This window comes from Lactuca sativa, chromosome 7, assembly GCF_002870075.4.
Source record: "Lactuca sativa cultivar Salinas chromosome 7, Lsat_Salinas_v11, whole genome shotgun sequence".
Lineage (NCBI taxonomy): Eukaryota > Viridiplantae > Streptophyta > Magnoliopsida > Asterales > Asteraceae > Lactuca > Lactuca sativa.
Window position 1 is genome coordinate 53912542 of NC_056629.2, and position 11944 is coordinate 53924485.

The 11944-nt window shown below is 33.4% G+C and overlaps 2 protein-coding genes across 3 annotated transcripts; one reads left to right on the top strand and one right to left on the bottom strand.

Moving 5' to 3' along the window:
* The first annotated feature begins 429 nt into the window (after nucleotides 1–429).
* On the top strand, nucleotides 430–3896 carry LOC111906175 (uncharacterized). Of its 2 annotated transcripts, XM_042896404.2 has the most exons (4): nucleotides 430–600; nucleotides 1455–2511; nucleotides 2607–2801; nucleotides 3375–3896. In XM_042896404.2, exons 2-4 carry the CDS (start codon nucleotides 2248–2250, stop codon nucleotides 3726–3728), a joined length of 813 nt encoding a protein of 270 aa, XP_042752338.1. In that variant the 5' UTR covers nucleotides 430–600; nucleotides 1455–2247; the 3' UTR covers nucleotides 3729–3896. The 2 variants fall into 2 exon arrangements, with proteins under 2 accessions (XP_042752338.1, XP_052621368.1); XM_052765408.1 differs by having other exon boundaries at nucleotides 430–2511.
* A 6813-nt stretch (nucleotides 3897–10709) lies between these two features.
* Nucleotides 10710–11944, bottom strand: LOC111905760 (glucosamine 6-phosphate N-acetyltransferase). Its single transcript, XM_023901504.2, has 2 exons — nucleotides 11798–11944; nucleotides 10710–11288 (listed from the first exon to the last, which is right to left on the bottom strand). The coding sequence occupies exon 2, from the start codon at nucleotides 11257–11259 to the stop codon at nucleotides 10786–10788; it is 474 nt and encodes a 157-aa protein (XP_023757272.1). The 5' UTR covers nucleotides 11260–11288; nucleotides 11798–11944; the 3' UTR covers nucleotides 10710–10785.

Sequence of the window (11944 nt, forward strand, 5' to 3'; positions counted from 1 at the left end):
GGTTACATCATGAATTTTGTTCCTTCGATACTTATTTTATTAGTTTATGAATGTATAGTTAAATATATTAAATAATTTGCATTTAAAAAAAAATTGACTTGGCAAGTGAAATACCAATGTATATAAAGATTTAGGATATATCTACTTTTTATCGACAAACGAAATATATAAATAAATTTATTGTCATTTTTAAATTATAAGATTTGTATTTGAAAATGATAAATATAACAGAAACATTGAAAAAAACATATTGGAATTAAAATAGATAGTTTTGACGATGGTAAATATAAAAACATTGACAAATATAATAAAGAAGAGATAAAGTTTGATGGTGTTATTAAAAAATTTAATAATTAAACCATGGTGAACTACGAACTTTAAAAACGCGTATGAATTGGGTTTATCTCGTCCTACATTCATGATGGCGCCAAAAGCAACTGGGCTCTAATCTCTTCCGAAATCCGCGAAAATCATGGGGTTTATAGAGGAAAACGGTTCCATCGATCTTCCTACCAAAACCCAACAAAACCCTAAACTAGTTACAGAGTTTTGAGAAATCAAGGCGGAAGAACGAGGGCAAAGTCTGAGGATTAACTCCAGGTAACATACTATTAGACAGCCTTCATTTATTGATCTCATCGTCATTCTTCACTGATATTGTTTCTCTGCTCATCATGCCTTTTCTCTAAGCTTATTTGAATATCAATGTATATGGTCTGTTGTTTAGTAATTGATTGGCGAATCCAATATTTTGTTGTTTAAAATCTTCAACTCAATCTCTCACACAATGGTTATTCTTGTCGGTAAAAATATATATAGGGTTAAGTCTTATTTTATGTGGATCCAGTCCTAGAAAACTGAATATAGATATATAATTAGGAAAAATCTTGGAAAGAAAGATGTTTGTAGACAAATTGAAAAACTACATGAACAGTGTGTTTCTTTTTTGTATGATGGTGAGGTTTAAGGTAGCTTCCTCTTTTCTTTTGTTCTCTGGTACACCTTTTAACAAAGATCATTGATAACCACTTTTTAACTAGAGAGTTGATATTCTTAGGAACTAATATGATATTTGCTTTTTCCCCTTTTAAATCTGTATTCGATCTCAGTTCTATCCCTACAAATGTTGCTCCTAATTTAAATAACACCCATTTATATGCAATTTTTGGTTTATAGCTCCATAGAAAAAACATTAAATTGATTATTTTTATTGGTAATAATAGTTGAGATAGGACATATGGATCATCAATGGGTCAAGATTGGGAATAGGACCTCTATCGAGTATTTTCATTGATTTATTGTTGTTATTCTTATATAAATTATATGTTAACTACTTAAATGTACTAATTATTGAATGAAAATTTTGTCTAAAAGAATTATTTGCTGCCATTTAGTCTATACCTACTTAGGAAAAATTGTAAATTGAGTGTTGTTTTACTGGTAATCATTCTTAGATACAAAATTAATATGGATCATCAGTGGGTGAAGAATGGGGATCGGGTTTCGCTCGAGTATGTGAACGGGGTAAAGGAATTTCTAAATGTTGCCCAACATACTTTGAACTCCAATGGGTTAACTTTATGCCCATGTGCTAACTGTCTCAATTCGAGACTACAAAATATAGGTATTATTGCTGCCCATTTGATTAATATAGGAATTGATAAGTCGTATACACGGTGGGTGCATCACGGTGAGGTTGAAGTCGATGAAGAAGAAGTGGGACCTAATGATTTTGTTAATGAAGAATTTAGTGGCTTAAGAGAAGGGTTAGAGGATGCAATTGGTCATCATTTATTTAATATCGACCCTACTAATGATTTATTTGAAAATCAGCAACCAGTAATTGGAAATGCTCGTTACGAGAAGCTGCATGAAGCTCTAAGTAATCCTTTGTATGAAGGATGTAAGAATTCTTCTACATTGACATTTGTTGTAAAGTTGATGAATTTGAAGTGATGAACAAGTGGTCTGATAATTCGTTTGAGATGTTGCTGAAGTTGATACATGAGGTGCTTCTAGATAGTAATAATTGTCCAGAGAGCTATTATGATGTTAGAATGATGCTTTGTGAAGCTGGTTTAGGTTATGAGCTTATTGATGTTTGTCAATATGATTGTGCTATTTTCTATGGGGACACCAAAGATGCTATAGCATGTCCGGTTTGTCAAAGTAGTCGTTATGTGCGCAACAAAATTGCACATAAGAAGTTGCGATACTTTCCGCTAGCACCTCGTTTGAAGCGTTTATATGCGTCACGCCACACAACCAAGGATATGTGGTGGCATAAAGAAGTTCGCAAGGAGGAGGCTGGAGTTTTGCGTCATCCTGCTGATGGAAAGGCTTGGAAACATTTTGATAAGTTATATCCCGATTTTTCAGTTGCATTTTTACTTTAAAGGGATTGGAGGACCAGTTGATCCAACAAAGGCAAAGACTACACCCCCTCCAAATATGGGTAGCAAAGATGATTGGGAGTATCTTTGTGATATGTGGTGTGAGCCAAAATACATGGTAATTGTTTTAAACATATTTGAAGTATAATATTATCAATCATTAGTAAATTCAGTCTAATATTTGTTTGATTGATTTGGTTGTTAATCTTGAAGGAGACTGCAGAAAAGAGGGTTATGGCTTGTGGAAAGCGTAAAATGAATAATAGAAATGGTTCGAAAAGTACAATACGTTATCATATCGAACGTGGACTTGATTTGGATTCTTCAACGAGTCAAATTGAGACTTGGAGGCTTACACATTGGGATGACAAAAAGGGTTGGAGATCTACTGATGCAGCTGTAAAATATGTAAGTTTACTTCCTTAGTTCTTATTTATACTTACTAAAATAGATCAAACATTGTAATTGTAAATTGTTAAGCATTGTGCTTACATCATACCTTGATAATGCATAACATATAAGCATTTTAGGCGTTGTATTTATTTAGCATTGTAGCATTGGACTTACATCTATCCTTAACAATGCATAAACATATTAGGCATTGTAATTACTTATAGATGTTTACTGTAAGGAAATAATTTCATCGATAAAAAATGTTCTATACAAACCGAAAAACTAATCGCAACAGACTTGGACATTACATCATACATGAACATTTTGACATATTAGACATTGTACTTGCATATTAGCATTATAATTTTCACATATCGACCTGGTCATTTTTTCAACAGGGGACTTGGGTATATTTTTAAACATTTTTTCATCATTCATTTCAAAATGTCTATCTTGGATTTTTTTTCTAATTTTAGTTGAACCATTATCGGATTATGACTTGACCTTACCCATTGTATCCCCTTCTAATTGTGAAGTACTTGGTAATTAATTGGTTTTTTTTACTATCCTTATAATTTCTCCTAACAGGAAGAAATGATGAAGCTGAGAAACGAGCATACGGTAGAATCAATGAGCGACAATTCTATTCTAGAGAAGGTACTTGGTCGGAGCTCTGTTCGTTTGTCTGGGTGGGGGCGTGATCCTGTTGTTATTAGTAACACCACGGGTACTAATAAGAATTCAAATCACCCTACTTATGATGAATTAGTGGATGATACTCAAAATTTGAAAAGAAGATGTGCAATTATGGAACGACTGTTGATTGAGAAAAATATCATGCCTCCTCCTTCAAGTACATCACCAAGACTATCTGAAGGTGATACATCTGACTTTGATACATCTACCCACTCTGGACATGGACAGTCTCATGGTGAATATTAATGGGTTTGATCATATGGAATGAATAATCAACAATGTTTAGTATTTTCATTATTCTCGTAGCTATTATAACTAGTATTTTAGTTAGTTGTCTAAGTATTTCAAGTTAGATGTTGAACTTTTTTATTTGTGGTTTGAACTATGTTATAACTTTTTTAATAAAAAATAGTATTTTCCTACATGTGTTTCTAATTACACCAATACATATTGTATTTCTTTGTACATATTGGATCATTATTATCTACATATATTGCAGTTAATACCCACATATAACTACATTTTTACCAACACATCCATATTTTTTTCAAAAACAAAAAAAACAAATACCTACACATCTACAAGATTTACCTACACATAAAATACTTTTACCAACACATCTTTTATAACACGTGTCACGAACACATTTTTGGGGCATGCCATGTAATTTGCCACGTCGACATTCATGTCATCAATGAACGTCCATGTCATTGTCCACGTCATCAGACACGTCATCTGCCACGTCATCTTCCCAAAAAGTCACAAGAGACCTTTACCAACACATAAGTATTAGTTTTACACACATACATGTGTAGGTATTACTTATTCTATGCCTACACATTACCTATGTGTGGGTAAATATCTATATCTACAGTCATGAGCCAATACATGTTAACACTTAATTTATGTGTAGGTAAAGATAACTCCCAACACATAAAGGGCTTTTACCATCACATAATGTGTGAGTAAAAGGCCAAACTTCTTGTAATCTTATCACATTATGTATTAAGAATCTAGAATAGAAGCTTAAAAGAGTTAGTTAATAGATTTTACCTATATTAGAGCCATACGTTTCGACTCTCCCATCTCTTAGATCTCTTAGGTAAATAGGGTAGCTTCGTCTCCAATGCCCTTTCTCTTGGCAATAAAAGCAAATTGACTCTTTTGGAACATGACATGGAACTACTTTAGACATTGCCTTTTCTCTTATGATCAAACTTTTCGATCATAGCATGTCTTTCGTTGCAATTGTCTATATCCATAGAGGTCTTGAAGGCAGATTCACCAATCAACTTTGCTTTTCTATTGCGCCAAACCATTGCTGATTCAGCAGCAATAAGCATATAGGTGAGATCTATAAGGGTCACGTCGTGGTTCATCATATAGTACTCTCTTACGAACTCACTATATGAGTTAGGAAGTGACTGAAGAACCCAATCAACAGCCATTTCCTCACAGACAACGGATCCCAACATTCTTAACCTATCAATGTGTGACTTCATCCCTAGGACGTGTGCACACACCGACTTTCCTTCTTTATGTTTACTTACCAAAAGGGCTTGAGTGAGCTTGAACTTTTCAAGCCTTCGAACTTGTGGGTTAGGGAGAATAATTAGAAGAGGAGGAGGAAGTGAAATATGATCTCTTGTTCCTTGATCGAATCGTGGAATATCATCTTCATGGGGAATGCTTGTTCCACGGGATTTGGGAAGACCATAGTTGTCAAACTTTGACATCTACAAAACGGGAGAAAATAAATTAAAGTTAGTTGATTGAGCAAGTCCTTAGCAAATCACCCAAATGAGATACTAAGGCTGGGACCCAACACAATATTCTACAACTCGGGAGAGGGATGCCGTAACCCTAATTGCAGAATATTTGAAGGTAAGTGAATGACGATTCACTAATTTCCACCACGAAAAATGAAAAAGAATTTAAGTTTTAAATCTATGAAAACTCCTAGATCCTTTGAGATTCATTGAACTTTCAATGGAATGTTTAAATCTCGATATGTCCCTCTTGTTTGTGACTGGGATGACGAGGATCACAAAGCGGGTGTGAATAACCATGCAAACTTACATGGTGCCCTCACATGTTACAGTCACCTATTCGATGTGCCGGTAAACCACACACGCTCCACCAAACTATGAAAAACATTGAGTCACCCTTTTCTACCTTTTCTTAGAACCATTTAGTGTGCCGGTAAACCACACACGCTCCACTAACGTCTTTGCAATGGCACAAAGTGTAATTTCATGGAATTGCATCAATTCACTTTTGCCTAAGTAACTAAGATTGGAAATTTTATGAAAACATTTAGTTACTTTTGTAATTCATTATACTTATAATGGAAGGTTTCGTCCTATCCTACCCGTTCGGCTAACGACCCTCCACTAGTCAAGAGTGCGGTGGGTAAGAGTGGATACCCATTCAATCGCCATTTTATAGGCAATTTCCTTAAACACCCCTTATAGACTAGCTTCGTGAATGAGGCCTACTAACGGTAAGACTAACTTTTACTCATATATATATATATATATATATATATATATATATATATATATATATATATAATGTTAGACTTTTAATGTTATATATAGTATAGGGTGTATTTTACACTTTTAAAATACTAGGTGGTCTAATTTAACAATTATACTTTTAATTCAATTAAATTGTAAACCTAAAGTTTTATGGATTTATTAAACCTCTTTTAATTATACACCTTAATTAATTAATAAAACCATAAGGGTGTGAATTGAACCTTTTCAAAACAATACTAGGGTTTTAGAATTTAACATTCCTAATTAAACTTTTAATCAACTTTTAAATTCCAAAACTTGAGGGCAAGTTTTGAAACCTTTTTCAAAACATTAGGGTTTAGAATTTAAATATACATCAAAATTAAACTATTAATCAAAATTTAAATTCCAAAACTTGAGGGCAAGTTTTGAAACCTTTTTCAAAACATTAGGGTTTTAACTATTCAAATTTCAAAACTACAAAACTTTTGGGTTCAAATTTAAACTATAAAACCTAAAGGGGAAAATATGAAACTTTTCATAACACAAGGATCAAATAACAAATAATCTAAATTAACAAGTAATCACATAATTATCCATATTTGATTTATTTAATGATTTCTTGCAAAACAATTTATCAATTTAATCAAAATAATTAATCAATTATCACATAGGGAAACAAATATTTTATTAATTGATAGCTATCTTCAATTAGATCAAGAATATAGTCAAATATATCATAAAATCGGATTTATATTGATCTAATATGATAAGGCAACTATCATTAAGCAAAAACAACAAGAAATCCCGGTTTTCCCTCCATCTGACGAGCCGACTCGCCGAGTCAGGCATGGACTCGTCGAGTCGGCATGGACTCGGCGAGTTCATCTATGGACTCGGCGAGTCCAGCCTCCAGAAACACAAAAAACGAATTTTTCAATCATATAATGCATCAATTCAATAGAAACCAGTCAAGGCTCTGATACCACTGATGGGTTTTGGTCCTAAGAACATCCTATGTGCTCATACAAACCCTAATGCTTGGATCTAGGTTTCTCTATTGTACATGCAAGTTATCCAAGACTATAAACCCTAATTCTAACATATGGAAATCGATATTAACATATAATTAGGTTTAAGATATTACCTTGATTTTTATGTAGTAATAACAATCCTAATTCCTCCTTGAATTGACTTTGGAAGGCTTAGAGTCACAAGTGTCACTCCTCTAATGGTTCACAAACACCATAAGCAAGAGGATGAAGAGGAGAGAGGATGGAGGTTGCCCAAAAACGTGTGAAACCCTAGCAAGAAGCTTGTCCACGTTTTTGGTCCTTAAGGGATCTATATATAGTGAGGCAATTAGGGTTATCTAACATGGAAACCCTAATTTGGATGCTTAAGCCCTAAGCAACCCATGGAGCCCTTTCCTTAAGGCCTTGGATGATTTCATATGGGCTTCCCCCATAGAATTCGTCCAATTTATGATAAAAGGCAATCCATGGCCCAAATTGCAATTATCTTATAATTACAATTCCAATCCCTTAAGTTTAATTAATCTCTTTTAGTCACAAAACTAATTACCAATTAATCATTGACTAATATTAATTAAACAATATGATTTCTCCTTCAATATATTATTCTCATAATATATTAATAAATCATATTTAATCCTTTCTCTCCATAATTCATCTTATCAAGTTGCTTTGGTGAAGGCAACCCAAAAGGACCATGCACCATCGGGTCAAGTACATACCAAAATAGTTATGGACTTAGACACTAATCCAACACTAATTACTCTTAATTGGAAAATGTTTGTGATTAATGAATATGGGACCTTAGTTCTGCAATTGATGAGTTTAAAAAGGATAAAAAAAAATTATAAAGATTTAAATAGTAAACTAGAAAAGAGAGGTATTACCATCCACTACCCATACTATTCCTTCTTCAACACCTACCACTATAGGTCACATTCATCCCATGAACACTATAGGACACAATCATCCCATGACCACTCGGTCACAGACATGTTCGTTAAAACCTCGTCAAACCGCTAATATTTCCGCCACTTCTGATATCTCTCATATTCCTTGTTCCACCTCTCAGGCTCTATGAGATTCCAATTGGAAATATGTCATGGATATTGAAATGGATGTTCTTCAGTCCAATCTCATTGGGGATCTCGTCCCCCTCCCGTCCACGCCAACATTGTTGGCATTAGTGGTTATACCAACACAAGTTCGACAATCGTGGAAAACTTGATTGTTACAATGGTCGAATTGTTTCTCATGGGTTCTCCTAATAACCTAGATTATATTTTAATGACACTTTCTTCCCATCCATCAAACTGACTACGATTCATACGGTTCTCCGCTTTGCAATTTCACGTCATTATCCTATAAATCAATTTGATATAAAAAGGTGTTTAGTTATGGTGACCTCACTGAAGAGGTTTAGATGAAAGAACCTCATATATATGTTTATGCTCAACATCTAAACTATGTATGTCGGCTACATAAATCCATGTACTGTCCCAAACAAGAACCTTGTGCTTGGTATTAATGATTCGTTGTATACATCTCCTCTATTAGATTTCATAACAATCACTCTGATAGCTCTCTCTTCAACGATGATCATGGTACAAATACGGTCTATCTCCTTTTTGTTTTTTGATGATATGATTCTCGATATTTGACCGATCTGTCTCCCGTTATGATGGTCGTATCTTAGTTATCCTCTGAGTTTGTATTGACAAATTTAGGACTTATTTTGGTATTGCTGCTACTCGGACTTCACATGGACTTTTTCTCTTTCATACAACCTTTGTCAAAGAGATTCTCTCTCATGTTGAGATATCAATCTACAATACATGTAGCATCCTCATAGACACTAAGCATAAGTTTCCGTCTTTGGTAAACTTGTGGCTGACTCAACCCTTTTTCGAAACCTTTTCGGTGTTCTTCAATATATGACATTCACTATTCCAGATAAATTTTGTATGAGATTCAACAAATCTACCTATTTGTGTATGATCTTTGCAAACCTCACTTTCTTGCCTTCAAGCCATTTTGCGATATCTTCAAGGTACTACTTTGCATGGTATGTACATACGTTAATAATCATGTTAACCGTTTGGTTTCTTATTCTAAGACACGTTGGTCAACATTTGGATTTTGTGTTTATCTTGGTGACAATCTAATCTCTTGGTCCTACAAACATCAACACGTCTTGTCCAACTTAAGTAATGAAGTCGAGTATATGGGGTAGCTAATGTAGTTGTTGAAGTCGCATAGTTTATAACCTCTTACCAAATTGCCCTGTCATTTAACTCTTATTAATTCTGTTTTTTGTGACAATGTTAGGGACATGTACTTGACTTCTAATCAAGTGTAGCACCAAAGAACAAAGACTTACATTTTGTTAAGGAACGTGTTGTCATTAGTCATGTAAGCATGTTGCATTTTCCATCTACTCATCAATTTGTTGATATATTTACAAAGGGTCTTCCTACATGGCTATTTTTATTTTTCAAAATAGTTTAAGCATACTTGAACCTTTTGCACAAACTGAGAGGGAGTGTTAGTTTGTATTTATTTTTAATACATTTATAATGTATATTTCTTTGTGTAAATAGTGTATATTGGTTGTATTATTTAAAACAATGAAATATACTACAAACCCTAATGGGTATTTTTAGAAACCAATAATAATGAAATCTCAATAAATGAAAGTACTTGCCTAAATAGGATGCTACACGGGAATATTATATTTGAGATAAATGTTTTCTCTTACAAATTATTTCCTAAATTTAAGTTATCTAAGTAGCTTTATTTCATTTCCTAGATTAGTACCTTTTAAGATTGAAGTTTATTTGTTAGAGCTTAAAATTCTATTTAATTCTATTTAATGGTATCTCAATAATTAATATAGACATACTTCTATAAATTGTTATCATTATAGTTTATGTTTCATTCTAAAGTTGCAATGCATTGAATGGTATCTCAATAATTAAAACTCTACATTCAATTTTATCAAATATTTTCTACAATGTATTAAACTTTATAAAGTTCAATAAAACATGTATTTAATAATTAATGTTTTTCCATTGAAGGGGTTAATGGGCATTGAATTTCAAATCCATTAAATACCAACATGGTATCCCACAATGATAGAATTTAATTTATTGAATATCAATTAGATATGTCACATCATTAAATTATCGTATTCAACTGCATTATGGATGCTCTAAAAAAAACAACCGGCTATGATAGAAAACTATCACTAACACTTATTGACTTTTGGAATTATATGAAGTTATAAATAAATAATACACTAAATATGATCATAATAAAGTATCATATTAACCAAATGGTTTCTAACACAACGGTATTCGATGTTGTCTTGCCTCCATAAGGTCAAGGGTTCAAGTCGCGTCAGACACATTATGTGAAATTACTAGCAAGAAATTGACTGAGTTGGCCTTGCTAAACCCATTGGAAAGGGCTTTATGACAACCAATGTTGTTGCTCTTTTAGAAGATTGCGACACTTCAACTTGTTTTCCATTTTATCTGTGATCCGTTGTAAAGAAAATTATAACCCGAATTGACCCGTTATTAATAACTTAAGCATCTAAATTGGCTTGATAGAATGTAAATGAACACCTTAACAAAAAGCTATGAACCAAGGCAAAAACAGACACTGTGTGGTTTGAGTGAGAAATCACCAAACATGTGCTCGATATAATATATTTAGAAGCTTAGTTGTATAACAAACATTAACTTCTCAAATGAAATACTTCACCATTTGAATTTCTTTCTCTTTAAATCCACATTTCTCATAAAAAGCCTTATTATCATCACTACAATCAAGAATCACCTTATAACAACCATTAGAACGAGCATGATCCGCAAGAAAACAGACCACTTTCTTCCCTAATTGCAACCCTCTTGCACTCGAATCAACCACAATGTCCTCAATATGTCCAACTTTCCCACACCCCCTTATGAATTTCTTCTCAATGAACACGCTCCCAGTTGCAATGATCTTTGATGACGTGGCATCTTCAATCACACAAATCACATGATCATCGCCGCATGATTTGAGCTCTTCAAATCGGTTTTGGAATTCTTCATCTGATACAGGATCACACACTGTAAGTTGCTGTAGAAGTTCCATGAATCCCTTGCTCTTGTCTGTTATCTCCAACTTTCTAACTTGATATGCTTCTGCTTCATTGGAATCTTTGTTGTTTTGCATCTTTCTTGACTATTTGATTATATTGTAGACTATGTAAGAAAAAAGAAACGAATTATTAAACCAAATAATAAACGAATATTTCTTCTGTTCCAAATCAGTTCTTGGATTTTCTTTTCTTCTCCTAGAATTCCAGAGTAGGTTTTCTGTTTCCAAAAAAGTTATGAACTTTGTGTAGCTTTTGTTATTGTTCGTTTCTAGTGGATCAAGGAAATTATTCTGATTTTGATTTTAAGGTGGAAAAAGAAAAGATTTATGATTTAGCTCTTCAATCCCAAACAAGGCCTGCGACATTTTTCATTTCCGCCAACAGGATTGTATGCCATTTTTTTCTGTTTTCAAAACTATATCCCTACCAATTAGGTTTCGATTTTCTACAACTCACACAAAATTAACTAGTGACAATTGACAATAAACAAATGAACTTTTAACAAAACGTAATGTATGTTAAAATTCCCAAATTAATAAACCCTAAATAACTAATTATCAAGAAGTAACAAACAATAATGGATTTCGAAACAAAAATGAAATACAGAAATACCTCAAACTTAGTGGCGGCAGAAGACGGTGAGCGGATCCGGGCGGTAGGAGGAGTGGCGGCGGCTCAATGAGAGAGAGAGAGAGAGAGAGAGATATTTCAGGAAATGCGATTTTTCATTCCGATTTGAGAGACGACACGTTGTTTTAT

Excerpts from the sequence above, each read along its gene's own strand:
- LOC111905760 (XM_023901504.2), bottom strand. The coding sequence starts at position 11,259 with ATGCAAAACAACAAAGATTCCAATGAAGCAGAAGCATATCAAGTTAGA.
- LOC111906175 (XM_052765408.1), top strand. The coding sequence starts at position 2,248 with ATGCGTCACGCCACACAACCAAGGATATGTGGTGGCATAAAGAAGTTC. Across the intron at positions 2,512-2,606 it reads GGTGTGAGCCAAAATACATG|GAGACTGCAGAAAAGAGGGT; the intron begins GTAATTGTTTTA and ends TTAATCTTGAAG. Across the intron at positions 2,802-3,374 it reads CTGATGCAGCTGTAAAATAT|GAAGAAATGATGAAGCTGAG; the intron begins GTAAGTTTACTT and ends TTCTCCTAACAG.